The sequence below is a fragment of the Oncorhynchus gorbuscha genome, linkage group LG01 (genome assembly GCF_021184085.1).
Source record: "Oncorhynchus gorbuscha isolate QuinsamMale2020 ecotype Even-year linkage group LG01, OgorEven_v1.0, whole genome shotgun sequence".
Taxonomy (NCBI): domain Eukaryota; kingdom Metazoa; phylum Chordata; class Actinopteri; order Salmoniformes; family Salmonidae; genus Oncorhynchus; species Oncorhynchus gorbuscha.
This window is the reverse complement of record NC_060173.1, coordinates 19464179-19480483: the sequence shown is the minus strand read 5'-3', so window position 1 is coordinate 19480483 and position 16305 is coordinate 19464179. Positions and strand designations below refer to the sequence as shown.

Below are 16305 nucleotides of genomic sequence, written 5' to 3'. Positions count from 1 at the left end.
ATTTGGAAAACAACTCTTGCCCTATTTTCATTGACTTTGATAACTAGGGACGGGACATTAGCGAGCAATATACTCGGAAGCGGTGGGTGGTGTGTGCGCATCCGAATCTTCACTAGAAGACCGTTCTGACTCACTCCTCCGACGGTGTTGTTTTGGGTTGGCCTCTATAATCAGTTCAAATGCCCTGAGAGGTGCAGACAAAGGATCTGCTTTGGGAAAGTCGTATTCCTGGTCGTAGTGCTGGTAAGTTGACGTCTCTTTGATATCCAATAGTTCTTCCCTGCTGTTTGTAATAACATTTTAAGGTTTTCTGGGATAACAATGTAAGAAATATTACATTAAAAAAACAAAATACTGCACAGTTTCCTAAGGACTTATAGCGAAGCTGCCATTTCTATCGGTGCCATCAGTATTGGTCAAACCCCTGAGTTGCCTTATTTCTATTATAAACTGGTTAACAACGTAATTAGAGCCGTAAAAATATATGTTTTGTCATACCCGTGGTATACGGTCTGATATACCATGGCTGTCAGCCAATCAGCATTCAGGGCTTGACCCACCAAGTTTATAATAGTGTTTATTTCATACACTTCATACACGCTCCCGAGTGGTGCAGCGGTCTAAGGCACTGCATCTCAGTGCAAGAGTCGTCATTACAGTCCCTGGTTTGATTCCAGACTGTATCACATCCGGCCGTGATTGGGAGTCCCATAGGGCGGTACACAATTGGCCCAGCGTCGTCTGGGTTTGCCCCCCCGACCAGCCACTGGCAAAAATTGGCCTGCTGCTGAATTTCGTTGTCTACCCCTGGTGTACGGCTATGGCTCATGTGGAAGAGATGCACAAAGGTCCACCAGTTAAGCCCAATGACGACAACCATATTGATATGTTTCTTCTTCCACCTAAACACTCACTGAAAATCTACCTTACACTTGCATTGCAAATTGCAATCATTGTAAACATGAACAGATGTAATCAATAATTTGATATCTGCATGCATTAACAGGCTTTTTGATAATGGAATAAGAAGCTGCTAAGTATATTTCAATACATGATTTTAATTCAGACAATGAAAAGTAGCCTATAGATTAAATACAAATAACAAAATAGTGTTATGAAGTGTTTATTAAGCAAGATAATGACATGATTAACAGTCTACAATATACACCATGTGTCAAAGTGTTGGGTATCATTTGATACATCTATGGTTGTAGTGCTACCTCTCTGGATGGACTACTCGAAAAATCCCCACACACCTCTGTCAATCATAGTCCTTATCTGGGGAGTCAATCATTATAAGAAAATATCTAGCTCAAATGACATAATTTAACATCAACTAACAGAACACATTTTAAGCACATATTGGTATATTCGTTGACAGCCAAGTCAAGTCCAGAGGTCAAATGGTGCTCTGTCATGTCCTTCATCCTCAAGCCAGCTATTTTATTGAATCAGCCAAGCCATGCTGCTTGATGCTGCTATGGAGTATCGTGTCAACAAGGGCAGTATCAGGACCACTGAGGTATGATCAGGAGAGTAGACGGGGAGGTCGGGCTACGCCTACGTCAGGAGGTTTGCTCTGTGTGTGTCTGACTCGATTTCGTGGAGAAAAAAAGCGCACAGCCATTCATATCTACGGGTCTCCCTGTCTGAATTGAATGACTGGTCCTCCTGTCTCTATTTTTTTGTCATTGGTGCGATCGAGTCTTTTTGAAAGAGAATTTTCAGGCTGTGCTCTTACAGCTAGAAAGTTGAATCAGAGTCTACGAAATAATGCTGAAGTTCGAAAGTAATGCCCAACTATGCTAAACCGGCTGGCAAGCCTGCATTGTTCGGAGGAGCCCAAGTCCTTTGTGCTTTCATCCCTCAGCTCATCCCGTGCTGCTTTGTCTTTCATTTGCCGTGCGATACAGACGGGTAGGTATGCTCATCATCCTATTCATTCTGTTTCTTATGGCATGTGTTGATTTCCTATATTTTGTAAATATTAATTCGATGTGTTTGTTTTTTATGCGGCTTTTCCACGCATTCTAATGAATAGCAATGTGGAAAGGGGAAAATAAAGCAAGACTGCGTGTGTCTTTAAAAGGGAAGTGTCTAATTTCTTGGTTTGCCGATCAGAATGCATAGGGTTTATTTATATACATTTTTGTAAAGGGTTAAACCCTCGACACTAGTGCGCATTCTTCTCTGTTTAACATCAAAGTAGCAGTGTCAGCACTCAGCGCTCTAAATTATTGATGGGACCTTTTTCTTTAAGTAACGGGACTCAATGCTGCAGACGCCTATAACACAAGTGCATCTGTGGATTTTTTTTCTTCTTATCACAGTCATATAATATTCAACCATGCAATTTGCATCCCAAGTTATTTCGTGGAAAAAAATGCTATTTTCAAGATTCTATGTGAGGTAATCGCGGGAGCCATTAATATGTGGATGGATAATAGCTTTGCATTGCTGCATGAAGGATGAGATGAACGCTATCGCTCTCACTGATCCATTGTTTGCAGATCGTGCTAGACTTGCCTGCTTCTTGCACTGGAAGAAGATTTGTTTTATACATTAAACAATCTGGTCAAAAATCCTTCCTGTTGGACATTCTACCCTATATTAAAAATTCCAATTATGCCAAACTGTTGTAGATAATAGGTCGAGTAGATAGCCTAAAGGGGTTGATGCTGCTGTGTTTGCTGACCTGAATTGCTGCTGAGTGCAATAGGGGCACCATTCCATAACCAGCCTATGCTGTTCCTACATTCACCGGCATCTCCAATGCTGTCCAATGCTTTTAATCACATTCCCCAACCAAATGATTAAAAAATATATATATTCAGATTTTATTCAGAAGTCCGCACACCATCTGGGGATAGTCTACTCATTGTTTTTTTGGTTCAGTTTTTGTTTACATGGCAGTATTCTATACTGGTGCAGTAATGAGGACAAGCTGCTCAAAGAGCAGGGGACTCGCATACTGTAGAGCAGGCCTGCCTGGCTCTGACCTGCATACTGCATGATGAGAGCTAGCATCCTGGACCACTGTTTAGCATCCATTCAGCCGCTGCCAAAATATAGACAGCAATTATTTGGACACAAAATTGAATAACATGACATTCTGCCTTATTTTGCCGCATGAAGTAAGTTGGTTGTTCTCCACGTGTAGTGAAATTACTGATTTCTGCTGCTCTGAGTCAGCCAGTCAGTCCCCCAGGTCTGTGATTTTTCTCATTCTCTGGGACTCCGTCAGTGGAGGAGGCAGTGGACTCAGATGTCAGACCCTGTTACGGTTGACTGGACACAGTTTTCTATGGGGAACTAGAAGATGGACGGACGTCATCCATTGGAGGGACTATAAAGCAGTTTCTTTAAAGCTCTCCTGTCTTTGAGAGTTCCTCAATGTGCTGCTCTCTCTAGTCCATTCTCTCCAAGGGCATTCACTTCAGCCTCATCATATTTCATAATCATGTCCCTGGGGTGGGAGCCGCTCTTTATTAGGGAGACCTGCTGTATGGCACGCTGGCCAGACTAGACAAACCAGACGGTGTGAGAGCGGTTTCAGAGGTAAAGAGGCTGCTGCAGATAACAGAACAATGCTTCCTGCTTCTGTCTCTGCTTGTCTCAATGGGATGACCAGTTTCTAAATTTCCCTGTAGAAAGGCTCTTCTGCAACAGACAGTAGAGTTTTACGTTTAAATGCTTCAATGGGAAATGAATATTATTTTTGAAGGTGTTTGGTTTGATTTTTAAAATATTTTTTAAAACTAGGCAAGTCAGTTAAGAACAAATTATTATTGGTACTTCAGGCATTGTGTGTAGTCTGCTCCATCAGTGTAATATTTCAGATTTTACAAAGGCCACTCCAAGAGGAGTAATAGTCCAATGTATGTGTTGTCCCCACAGTTAAGTGGGGACTTCAATGGGATTGTTTCACATGGATTCAATCCCTAATGTGTTTCTCAGAGTATAGGGCTCTAGCTGCAGGCAGCAAGCAGTAGTGTTGTATTGGCAATCTTTCTGCAGCGGTCAGCACCCCCCCCCCAAAATCTGCTTCTCGCACAGACGATTCACATGAGTTTATTGCAGGCTTTTACCCACTTTTCTCTGCAGAGAAGCATGCAAAATGTTCACTTTTCCCTCAGTGCTCATGTGTGTATCTCTGACTGGGTGTGTGTGATCTTCTCCTCTCTCAGTGCCCAGCCCCGCCTCCCAGCAGTCCCACAACTGGAGGCCGACCTAATCAACATGAACCTGCATGGCGCCAGCGGAGGCCTCGACCGCTGCAGGGACAGTGACCGCCGGCGCTCCAGCGACCGCTCCCGAGACTCCTCCCATGAGAGGGGCGAGGGTCAGCTGACCCCTTGCATCAGAAACATCACCTCGCCCACCCGACAGCACAACAGTGGTGAGTAGCTTCCCAGTGTTTCATTTCCATCACTGGAGCAACACCTTGGCTGTACCCGTTGCTCATTCTGTAATCCATTACTGCTATGCGACAGAACCACACAGTGTAGTGATGAGACACTGACATAACAAGGCTTACGTCTCAGATGCCTCAGGTCCAGCAGGTAGATTGAGGCCCTTTCTAACTACACAAAATCACTGTCGGAAGTGGTTTTATCACATAGAAATCTCCTTAAAGCCTCACCCAGAGGCGGAGCCATGGTAGTCATACGACTGCTACTCAGTCTGGACCCACTCTGGGAATTAAGCCAATGGCCGAACTGAATGGTGTTTAAATTGCTACAGTAACAGTTGAATATTCAAGCCTTGAAAGGCTCTTGCGAAAGCTTTCAATGCCTTTTTTCATTCTTATGGCAACCAGCAACAGTGTGATGAGACCGCAGTGTTAGCGACTTACCTACGGTACTCTGTTTGTTTGGCTCTTCCAGATCGTGAGCGGGGCGAGGGTGGTTCTTCCTCCAGGTCATCAAGCCCTCGGCCGCCCAGAGCCATGATATCGGTGGGGCCCAGTTGCATCGCAGTGAGCAGCAGCAGAAGCAGCCTGTTCAGCAAAGAGGCCCACTGTAAGGGTCTGGGCCACGGACACGTCCACAGCCCCTGTGACCTCATCTACGTCTATGAAAACACCAAGGAAGGGGCGCGCACTTTGCGGACGGCCGAGAGGGTCACTCTGATCGTGGACAACACCCGCTTCGTGGTGGACCCGGCTATCTTCATTGCTCAGCCCAACACCATGCTGGGAAGGTACAGCAAAATATTTTATCAAAGGGATATTACATAAAATTAAAGGGATAGTTAATTTCAAACCATAATGTTTTCCTCTCTCGTAGAATGTTTGGATCCGGGAGGGAATACAATTTTACCAGGCCCAATGACAAAGGGGAATTTGAGGTGGCAGATGGAATCAGCTCAACTGTTTTCAGAGCCATCCTGGTAAGACTCATTTTGGTTTGATAATGTCATACAGTTTCACCTAATGTCCCCAGAGATGGGTTGGTTTCAATGAAATGAAGGATTACGCTGCTGTGTCATTCATGACTGGAATGGAACATACGTTCTCTCACAGATCCTTCTATCCATCCCCTATATATTTTATTAAGAAGAAGAATAGGCATTTAGTGTTCTGACTGTTCTAAAACAAGCACCTTTATTATTCACTTACCTGAGATTGGGATGTGGCCAAATGTATAGGGGTCAATACATATTTTATTTGCATATGGTTGCAGCATCATTTCCATATTATTCAAGGGCTTATAGTGCATTTGTATGCAATTACTTTATAGTAATACCTTGACAAATAAGATTGTTCACAAACAATCTCTGAGGTTGTCCGTCTGATATATTGTGTATTTTTGCGGAAGTGTGGAAATGTAGGGCAAATAATCAGTGTTACATAAGGACCATTGACCGGGATCAGAGATACTAATGCTGTACAGCATGCTAGTGCTTTCATTTTTGTGTTTGTTCGACCCGCTGTTCCACTTAACTCTCCAGAGACACAGGGGAGGAGAACAACCAGGTAATGGCATCTGTTTGTGTATGTATCATAGGGTTTCTGGATGTTATTTCAGGCTCAAGAGCAGCTTTCTGTGTGACTCACAGGCTGTACGTTGTTCTTGCATGTCAACGTAGCAATTTCGCATCTCTATGCCTATTTGTATGGGGGAGAGATGTTAATGTGGATAGTCGGGAGTCAAGAACATGCTAAATGCACTTCTTTGTTTGATTTCAAGGCTTATCTTGGATTGTCAGTATTAACAGTCTCGTTGTACAGATCTGTGCTCGGCATGTGAAGAGCTCTACCGCCAAAGTCAACCCGACTAAAACAGCAGGGAGAGAAGAAAAATATGGCTGGCAGCATTAGCATTCAGGGCACAGAGAAAGCTAACAGCCGTTTCAGGCACTATCTTGTGAATAGCTCCTGCAGCCTCCATCCATTTTCTTTTCAGTGTTATACTTGAACGATCTCCGTGTTTCTCTGGCTGTAAACGGGTCTGTGGGGGTGGTAGGAAGACAGTGACGTCACTGCCATTTGCTGTTGTCTGAAGGCTCTGTTCTGTGTGTGCGCAGAGCAGCCTCCGTGATGGCTGCCTGTTGGTTTTTCCTGTGTGACTTTTAAATGGCAGGATTACTACAAATCTGGGGTAATCCGCTGTCCTGATGGTATCTCCATTCCCGAGCTGAGAGAAGCATGTGACTACCTCTGCATCTCCTTCGACTACAGCACCATCAAGTGTAGAGACCTCAGTGAGTGTATATAGATATGTGCCATCAGGCCCTCTTTTTCTCATTATAATGACATGATAATAGACATGTAATATTTAATTCCATATCATTGTTCTGTATTAGATGCTAGGTTTATTTAGGCTGCTGTGTGTTTGGTGTTGTGGAGGTGTTGACATGTTAGTGAGTAGGTGTCACAGCTCTGAAACTAAGTCAGTATTAGCTTACAGGTTTGATCCATGTCAGATGATTGCAGTTTCCACAATGTGGGCTATTGATTGACATTGTGGATGTGTGTGTGTGTGTGTGTGTGTGTGTGTGTGTGTGTGTGTGTGTGTGTGTGTGTGTGTGTGTGTGTGTGTGTGTGTGTGTGTGTGTGCGCATGCTTGAGTGTAGTTCTCACCCTGAAATATAAACAAAGTTTGGTTGTCTCAATCCACCTGCTCCTATTTTCCAGGTGCACTCATGCACGAGCTGTCCAACGATGGGGCGAGGCGTCAGTTTGACTTTTACTTAGAGGAGATGGTGCTGCCTCTGATGGTGGCCAGCGCCCAGAATGGAGAGAGGGAGTGTCACGTAGTGGTCCTGACAGATGACGACGTGGTGGACTGGGACGAGGAGTACCCTCCGCAGATGGGAGAGGAGTATTCTCAGAGTGAGTCAGGTCATTCAACTCACTGGCTCTGCTGATATAGTAGTTTACAAGCAAGCCATTTCATCAAGTCACCTATGAGTGGTTTGTATCGCTGTGAAAATAATTGCCCAAGATTATAATTGACTGGGATGACATGTTAAAGGCCCAGTGCATTAGTTCTGGGTAACAAGTTACTTACTGTAATAGCTTTGCATTAAAGTGGTAAAAAAAATAAACAAGTGTTTCATCAGCTGTTGTACATATATGATACAAAACACAGGAAATAGACTTTGAGTGCACTGGTTCGCCTGCTTTATCTGTATTGCTGAATGTCTGTGTTATTTTACTTAGAATATGTATGACATTTAATTATATAAACAATAATACTTTTTCATTTTTCTTTACAGTTATATACAGCACAAAACTGTACAGATTCTTCAAGTACATAGAGAATCGTGACGTTGCCAAATCAGTATTAAAAGAAAGAGGACTTAAGAAAATCAGACTAGGAATTGAAGGTATGGTGTATCATCACTAAACTGCCTTGTTCCTTGTTGCACATAATGTCAATCAAAAGTTTTACTTTCATGTCTATACAATTTCTGATAACACTTAAGAGTAACACTAGTTACTCTTAAGCCTGCTTTGTAATAATGTAATTACCAGAATCACTCATCCATTATTAGTATGTAATACTAACAGGCCCTATTACTATGTTACAGCATGTGACAATGTTGTTACTAGTAGAGTAATAAACGTGATATTGCAGGTATAAGAGCAACTCAATATAGCCTAAAGGGTTACCACAACCGGATAAAAAGTATTGAAGACCACACTTTTTGTATAAATATACTTCAAATACAACATCATGTATTTAATACAATTGTTTTATTAACCAATAAAAAAAATATATATAAGATGAGAAGTATTTGAACAGAAAACGTAAATGTCACTAACTCCCAAACCAAAATGTCTGTTTTTATCCTCTCAGGTTACCCCACCTACAAAGAGAAGGTGAAGAAGCGTCCCGGCAGCCGGCCAGAGGTAATCTACAACTACGTCCAGAGGCCCTTCATCCGCATGTCCTGGGAGAAGGAGGAGGGCAAGAGTCGCCATGTTGACTTCCAGTGTGTGAAGAGCAAGTCCATCACCAACCTGGCAGCTGCCGCTGCAGACATTCCCCAGGACCAGCTGGTCAACATGCACCCTGGTCCTCAGGTGGACGAACTGGACATCCAGCCTCAGCCAAGCTACCACTACGAGCCAGAACAAGACGCCCCCTCACCGGCTGTCTGAGACTGGGCCCCCGTCCCCCTCCTCTTCTCCCTCCACAGAGCACTGTATTGACAAGCAAGTTGGGCAGCAGAAACCACATTGCCTTTACAAGCCTCAAAAGATAACTGGTATATACTGTCAATAGCCAAGGAAGGAGAAGCAAAGCACACAGTAAACGATTGCCTCATTGCACTGTCTGCACTGTTTTTTTAAACTAACCAAAGGAGATTTATTTTTATCAAGAATATTTGACGTATTCTTTTCATTTTGAAGGGGGAAAAAGCAGATTGTATCACAATAAACTTGTCTGTGGGTCCCCATGTGATGAGTTGTGTGTGTGTGTGGTGCTGCTGGGTAGTTACAGTACTGTAGTTCGTAAAGAGTTTGGTTTTCTCCACTTCCCCTGCGGTATGGCGGTGCGGATTTAGAATCTTACCATAGATAGTCCACCACCAGATAAGCCTCGCTGTGATGCTTTGGTCTCAGAATAAAAACATTTGTATTGATCTCACTTTCATCATTCATGACGCCATCAGTTTGAGAATCGTATCCCAAATTGTTAATGCGTATATTTGTCAATTTGTTTAATCACATTGCTATATATTGGCAGAGGACCCAAGCTAAAGCTGACGTTGTTCATTAGCCACTCCTACTTACTCAATGGAGTGTAAAGATCCAATATGGTCCAACACTTGAAACTGGAGAGCAAGCCTAACATAGTGGCACCTTATCAGCTGGCTCAGTCATCAATAGCTTGTATACTGAACTTAAGATCCAATGTAGCTGTTTTTATCTCAATATCAAATTATTTGTGGATAACTAAGTACCTTATTGTGATTGCATGAGAAATTTTGCTGGGAGTGGTCTGTGTTGGGAGGGAAAAACTGAACTGATCTTGGCAGAGGTTTGGAACTCTTATTGGTCTATCTCAATTGACACCAGGCAGGCTAAAACACCATCCCAACAAAAACAGGCCGAAATGTCAGGCGAACTTTCTTAACAGCTCTTACACTAAAAGGGTATTATCATTTTCACAGTATTCCAACCTATATAAAACACATCACATTTGACTGCACTGGGCCTTTAAGTAGTCAACAGCTACTGTGGTGATGGTCAGCAGCTGCTGGATGTCAAGGTATCTAGCAGTGGGGACCGGTATTGCTTACACCTTGCATGAGTAGGAAAATGTGTCCTATCCTCAAAAGCCAGATTCCTTCATTTTAAGGCTGTAACATATTCCTCATTGATTTAAAACCAGTAACTGTTATATTGCGCTTTTAATATTCACATTTTCAAATATGACCTAAAATCGTTGTGTGTGGATGTTATTAACTGGCTTCCATTAGCTCAGTTTGTTTTTCCAGGCGTTTCTCCTCACCACCACATTAGCAATGCAGTCCTGTTATCTCTGACTGACTGAATTTCTGCCACTGGATGGCAACATGATAAAAATATCCCAGCGTTGCACCAATAGGCTCAATGGAGGAAATCTGTGAAATAAATTAATTGAATTGCTTCCGTTACATGCAATTCCCTGAATGATTCACTCACCCACCCTTGGATTCATGTTCAGAATGCTTCTGGTAGTATGAGAGTGACATTTGAACATTGTAAATATGGATACAATTTATTCATTAGCGTCAATAACATACTGCATCAAATTCTGTTTATAGCTCAAAGTCTTCTGGAAAGAGATACAAAACAAACTTTTAATAAAAAATATTTAACTGCTGATACAATACACACACCATATATTTTGCATAAAGTATTTTTTACATTATACTATTTAAAGATGTGTTAACATTTTCAAATGGGGTTTTCCAGTAAGGAAAACCAATGTGTACTGTAGTGTAAAAACATCCAAACACAAACAGGTTTCAATAGAAATCCCTGGTAGGAGAATGCAGGAAAATAGCTATTGAAAAATGCTAAATTATCCTGTGGTGAAGAATGTCCAGCAGCAAGCTAGGGAGGGCACATACAGGTATACTTTGAAATGACCTGTCTCAGTCCCAACATGGAGGTCTCGGCTCCAATAAGTCGCACAGTGCCATGGTTCCTGATGATGCCACTGCATCATCAATTCAGGGTTTTGACATAGTTCTGTGGGACTTAGCCCAAGAGTTCCAACAGTCCTGCTATGCCTCGTTCCTCTTGGGCCGTCATCATAAGGGCCAGGGTAAGTCACTAAAGTCCACGGGGCCCCCAAGGCCTGCGTCAGCCTCCAGGAGACTCATGATCACAGCCATGGCTGCCTCATCGTTACTGGGGCTGCTGGAGCCTGGCTCGTCCATGATGTCAATGCTGAGATGAGAGTTGTCACCTACAGGGGTGGTGAGGGAAAACACTAGTCAGTTACATGACTGGTTTTTGATACTGTACAGTTTAGATTTTCCCTGCACAAATACTACACATCACTTGAATGGGGAGGACTCCGTGTTTGTAATATTAGTGTTTGGAACATTTGTTGAAAATTGTGGGCATGGTTACTTACTCATAATGGACTGGTTGGAGTATGGGTATCCAATGGAGTCAGGTCCTCCTGGTAGCGTTCCTGCCGACGGAAGGTCTGGTGTCCCACCATTTTGAATCTGCAAGAACAAATAGGTCAGTGCTGGTCTAGATGTAAGACCAGCTTTCAGCCACAGGTCAGATGCCTGACCTCAAGTACCCAACAGACAATAGTGGATCAGCACAACATCCAATCAGCGATGCGAGCAATGTATCAATTTCTTGTGCCAGACAGTTCTATTGGAGGTTCTTATTGTAAGTCTCCCTTACTCACCCTCTTGCTCCCTGGAGAGCAGTCTGGAGGGGGGGTGCTGATGTTCAGGGGGCTGGAGCCACAGCTAGAGGGTGTTGAGCCTCTGGTCCTGTTAGAGAGAAGAACAGACAATACCATTACACCAGGGTTCTGTGAAATAATCATCTAAAACACCTTCAGCTCCAGGTAATTCATCACAGCTGACGTAGCCTAACTGAACAGATTAATTTGCAAGCCTACACATTTTTGATGAAGGGTGTATCGATACCTGAGAGCAGGGGGACGAGTAGAGAAAAGTTATAACCGAACGAGAGGCTTCATGGTCCCTGTGTTGTTTTAAAATAGTTCTGCAACTATTAAGGCATCATCCATTTTCTGCCTAAACCCTCTCCATTTCTCACCTCTGAATCTCCATCACCTCCTCTGCGATCATACGGCCGATCTTGCCGGCACCTGCCCGTGTTCCGCCAGGGATGCCTGGCACCGTCTGAATAGCCCGTCTCCCTCCACCTGCAATCACACATATGACAATCACATTGCCTGCTCCTGGACTGACTGAGAACATTGCATTTTCACATTTGGTCCAATGCCTCTATACAGAGTCTTGTTGCGAGATCTCAACGGATGCTTTAGAATTTTGAAACACAGATACACTATATTATCAAAAATAAAGCTATTCATTATAGTTGTATGTTGGTGTACAGAGAGAATCAGCTGACATCTCCTTCATATGTAAAAAAGCATGTTTTCTTTTACAACATTCAATGTCACCTTCTGACGTCAGCACACTGTCCATAGAGGCTGTGGGGGAAGCAGCAGACTGAGGATAGGGGTCTGCAGCATCTAGCATACTGCATCTAGAGAAGCATTCAGACAGCAATATCAGGACCAGTGTTTCAAGTACTAAAACAGTACATCCACTGAATAAACACTACCAGTTAGCTCTACAACAATCAATGAAGCACCACTTCAAATATGTACAGTATTCCTTCCCATGTAAACTTCATAGCTAGGATAGAGAGAGAAGGGCGACGTACGAGACCACTGTGTTTGTGGAGACAATGTACTCCACCTCTTTGGTCCAGGGATTCATGAAACTAAACCAGCAGCTTCTCAGCATGATGAAGGAGCCATCTTTAATCTTGAACTTGTAACAGTTTGTGTTGATCTTTTCTCTCATTTGCAGCACTGTGAAACAAGATACCCCGGATGTAAGTTCAGAAAACAAAATGTGGTGACTAAATATAGTAAGATGTAAATCACAAAGAAATGTGTCGTGCCGGACAGTTGATCCCATACCTTGTCTGTGACATTCTGCCAGGTGGCCAATATCATCCTGATGAAAATACTCATAGAAGGAGGTGCCTAGAAGCTCCTGGGGTAAGTACGCAAGAATGGCTGTGGCCCTGAATAGAGAAGATAGATAAGAAACTCTGTGCTTTTCTAATTGTTTTTGACAAGTCTTTAAAAATGTCTCCGGAGCATTTTCTATGAACATGAATCAGTTCACTGACATTTTTATGAAAGTTTGATTACCCTTCACCATGAGTAATAATGGCCTGTCAGGTGTCAAGCTGTTAGCAGGAGATTAATTCATCAAATATAGTGAGACAGAACCTCCCTTGACAAGCCCATGTCGGTAGGCTGGTGTAGATGGGCTATTTTGGATGAATGGTGGTTGAAGATGAGAATTTACATATGATTTGTTGCCTCTTCAAGTATTAGTTTAAACCATACTTCTGAAATGTGTGTTTCATTGTCCAACTCGATGAATGACTAGCACACATATAATCATAAACCAAAAATGTCATAGTAAAATTAAGGCATACGCTTTATCATCGTACCTCTGGTCAACAAAGACGAACTTCCCGTCGATGGCGTGGCGGGAGACGTATTCGGTGGGTTTGACGCGTATGTCCTCATGGGAGGGCTGGGGGGATGATGTGGGGGTGCAGCCGGCCAATGGCTACCAGGCAGCTGAGGTTACAGCCCTCGTTGTCGGGCTCGTTGTCATCGTCCAAACCCATCTTGGTGGGCGGCCAGCTCTTCAGGTAGCCAGTACTGTGGATCGTGCAGAAGCTCTTGCGGTCGGCTGAAGGTTAAAAAAAATAACCATTATAAAAATATTTCCTCCCACACAATGGTAAGCTATCCATCGGTTTACATTGGTGGGTCATGACTTAAGGTCAAGCGTTAAATGACTGATTTAATGAGAAAACCACAAGCAAACAAGTAATACTAGCCTGTATCTGAACCAACGGTCAATCAAGGAGAGAACGTTTTCCTAGATAAAATATTAATTATCACTCGAATATTCAGCGAGAGCTCAACTGGAGATTTGCATTCTGTTTTGCATGACCTACGCAGCTTTTCTTACTCAATGGTTTTAAATCGCAGCATATCAATATTTCTTGCCTGCACTACGGCCTTTTTTCCCCTTCCTATTGTGTTATTGACTATGTTTATTTATTCCATGTGTAACTCTGTGTTGTTGTTTGTGTCGCACTGCTTTGCATTATCTTGGCCAGGTCGCAGTTGTAAATGAGAACTTGTTCTCAACTAGCCTACCTGGTTAAATAAAGGTGAAATAAAATAAAATATAATTAAGTTCAACAATATGCATATTGTTTATCCATTTGGTACACAGTAGCATACATCCTGTGCTCTCATTGTAATGCTAGCATGATGCTAATGAACGGTGATGCCAGGTTTCTGAGTAAACAAAATAAAGATAGCAGGGAAAGAGGCCTAGATCTTGAGATAGGAACCTTTCTTTTTTGAGCAGGTGGAGGGGAAGTCCTTGTCCTCCGTTTTGACGTAGGGCCGGTTACATTTCATCCGGCAGAAGAACGAACGTCTGGCTCCGGAGCACAGTCTAGACGGCCCAAGGGTAATGTCAGTCTTCACTGGCAGGCCAGCTGAGGGAGAACAATCAAAACAATCAGACCACTGCTGAACATTGTGGGCTAATCATCCACAATAGCTTTAGAAATAACTTGCATACAATGTTAAAAGCATTCTACTCTTATAAGGTACTCGTACATGGTCTATACATTTACGGTGCAACATAAATCATGCTGTTTACACAATACAATATAGCAGGTAAACTGCCAGTATTTTGGCAACTGGCATCAAATCACATTGTATTGGTCATATACACATATTTAGCAGATGTTATTGCGGGTGTAGCGAAATGCTTGTGTTCCTAGCGTTAACAGTGCAGTAGTATCTAAAAACAATTCACAATATTATTTACATAAGGCACAAAGCAGTATTTACATTCAGTATCTACTAAGACATGAAGCATTAATAATGTATTTAAGACCCCCCCCCAGGAGGGAGTTTACTTTTGGCGTCGATGAGTCGCTCCCGGGGTGCTGTATCCGATGACGACAGTTGCTCCTTGACTTTGGCGATGTCTTTAGGATGCAGGTAATCAAACAGACTCTGGCCAATTAGGTCGTTCTGGGGAGAGAGGGATTGACTGGAAATTAACATTTGTGAGCTCAGATATGGTCTGACACAGTACAACGGCAAATATAGTATAGTATAGTAACAGTAGGACATTGGACGGGAATGTAGACGTACCTGGCTATAGTTGAGGATCTTGTAAACAGACTCAGAGACGAAGAGGATCTTCCCACGATCGCATCCGACAACAAACAGAAAGCCATCAGCAGCCTAAAATAATGAGGTTTTTGTCATCAGGCTTACCCAGAGAGCAACTTAGCAGAGAGGAGTTAGAGGGCTTGAACATACCCTCAATATTAAGTGCTTCAATTCATCATCGGACAGGAAAGACGGCTTGTAGTTCGCCTCTGTGTATGGGTTCGCTGCGCCTGTACAGAAACAGAAAAAGTAGTATTTTAATGATTTAATGATCAAGTTACCTCTTTGATGTCCAATAATAATTTGCCTGCCGTCTCTGTCTGCATCTCACCTCGTAATGTCTTCATATGCTGAACAGCCATGCGTAGAACTGTGAGTTTGTCCAGCTTGCGGGACATAGCATTGCAAGTAGGCACTAACGCCGCCAGCTCGTCTATAAAGCTGTTCATCTTGTCTCTGCGCCTCTTCTCAATCTGACTGTGTGCCTCCCTATTGGCAGAGTTGCAGAAAGCAAACTGTTAGAACAACTCCCAGTCCTTCTGTTACACAGTGCAATCTATAGACTATGTAAAAAGACCCTATTAATCGATGGGACACGAGGCTTTCTCTGTCTAATTAAAAAGGAGCATTTAATTCACCCTGGAAAGAGAGATTAGAATATATTTTATCCTGGAGTTTAACCACGTGCCAGGTCAGTGGAAAGACTATGCATATTCATTGCCGACAGAGACTTAAGTGAAACATTAGGAATTCGGGAATGAGTCTGGGTACCTGGCATTTTTGATCCGCCCCTGATGATCACCACAATCCCTGGAAGAAGGAAAAAAGGAGAGACGTTTTAGTAGGAAACATATCCCTTCGCCACTGTTCCACACAGGTTATGTAAAGGTACATACACTGAGTGGAGTGTACAAAACATTAGGAACACCTGCTTTTTCCATGACATAATGACCAGTTGAAAGCTATGATCCCTTATTGATGTCACTTGTTAAATCTACTTCAAAATCAGTGTAGAGGAATGGGAGGAGACAGGTTAAAGAAGGATTTTTAAGCCTTGAGACAATTGACACATTGATTGTGTCTGTGCGCCATTCATAAGGGGAATGGTCCAGACAAAATATTTAAGTGCCTTTGAACAGGGTACAGTATGCACCAGTTTGAGTGTTTCAAGAACTGCAAAGCTGCTGGGGTTTTCCATGCTCAACAGTTTCCTGTGTGTATCAAGAATGGTCCACCACCCAAAGGTGGTCCAGCCAAAGAAAACTGTGGGAAGCATTGGAGTCAACATGGGCCAACATCCCTGTGGAATGCTTGACACCTCTCTCAAGTTGCGCAGCTGTCT

General features: G+C 43.0%; 1 protein-coding gene and 1 pseudogene across 3 annotated transcripts in view; one reads left to right on the top strand and one right to left on the bottom strand.

Moving 5' to 3' along the window:
* The first annotated feature begins 1615 nt into the window (after positions 1–1615).
* Positions 1616–8910, top strand: LOC124034284 (BTB/POZ domain-containing protein 10-like). Of its 2 annotated transcripts, none has more exons than XM_046347275.1 (8): positions 1616–1921; positions 4188–4399; positions 4887–5202; positions 5289–5391; positions 6585–6705; positions 7139–7336; positions 7723–7833; positions 8307–8910. In XM_046347275.1, exons 1-8 carry the CDS (start codon positions 1803–1805, stop codon positions 8609–8611), a joined length of 1485 nt encoding a protein of 494 aa, XP_046203231.1. In that variant the 5' UTR covers positions 1616–1802; the 3' UTR covers positions 8612–8910. The 2 variants fall into 2 exon arrangements, with proteins under 2 accessions (XP_046203231.1, XP_046203221.1); XM_046347265.1 differs by having other exon boundaries at positions 1617–1917.
* Positions 8911–10201: 1291 nt separating this feature from the next.
* Positions 10202–16305, bottom strand: part of LOC124034280 — a 33992-nt pseudogene continuing 27888 nt past the window's right edge. Inside the window, exons 7-20 of the transcript XR_006838548.1 lie at positions 15735–15773; positions 15295–15452; positions 15114–15193; positions 14943–15035; positions 14702–14819; positions 14123–14272; positions 13199–13446; positions 12654–12760; positions 12392–12542; positions 12126–12211; positions 11756–11864; positions 11376–11463; positions 11085–11181; positions 10202–10913 (exon numbers count right to left, since the gene is read on the bottom strand). The product of XR_006838548.1 is annotated as an aryl hydrocarbon receptor nuclear translocator-like protein 1 (transcript). The remainder of the gene's footprint in view (positions 10914–11084; positions 11182–11375; positions 11464–11755; positions 11865–12125; positions 12212–12391; positions 12543–12653; positions 12761–13198; positions 13447–14122; positions 14273–14701; positions 14820–14942; positions 15036–15113; positions 15194–15294; positions 15453–15734; positions 15774–16305) is intronic.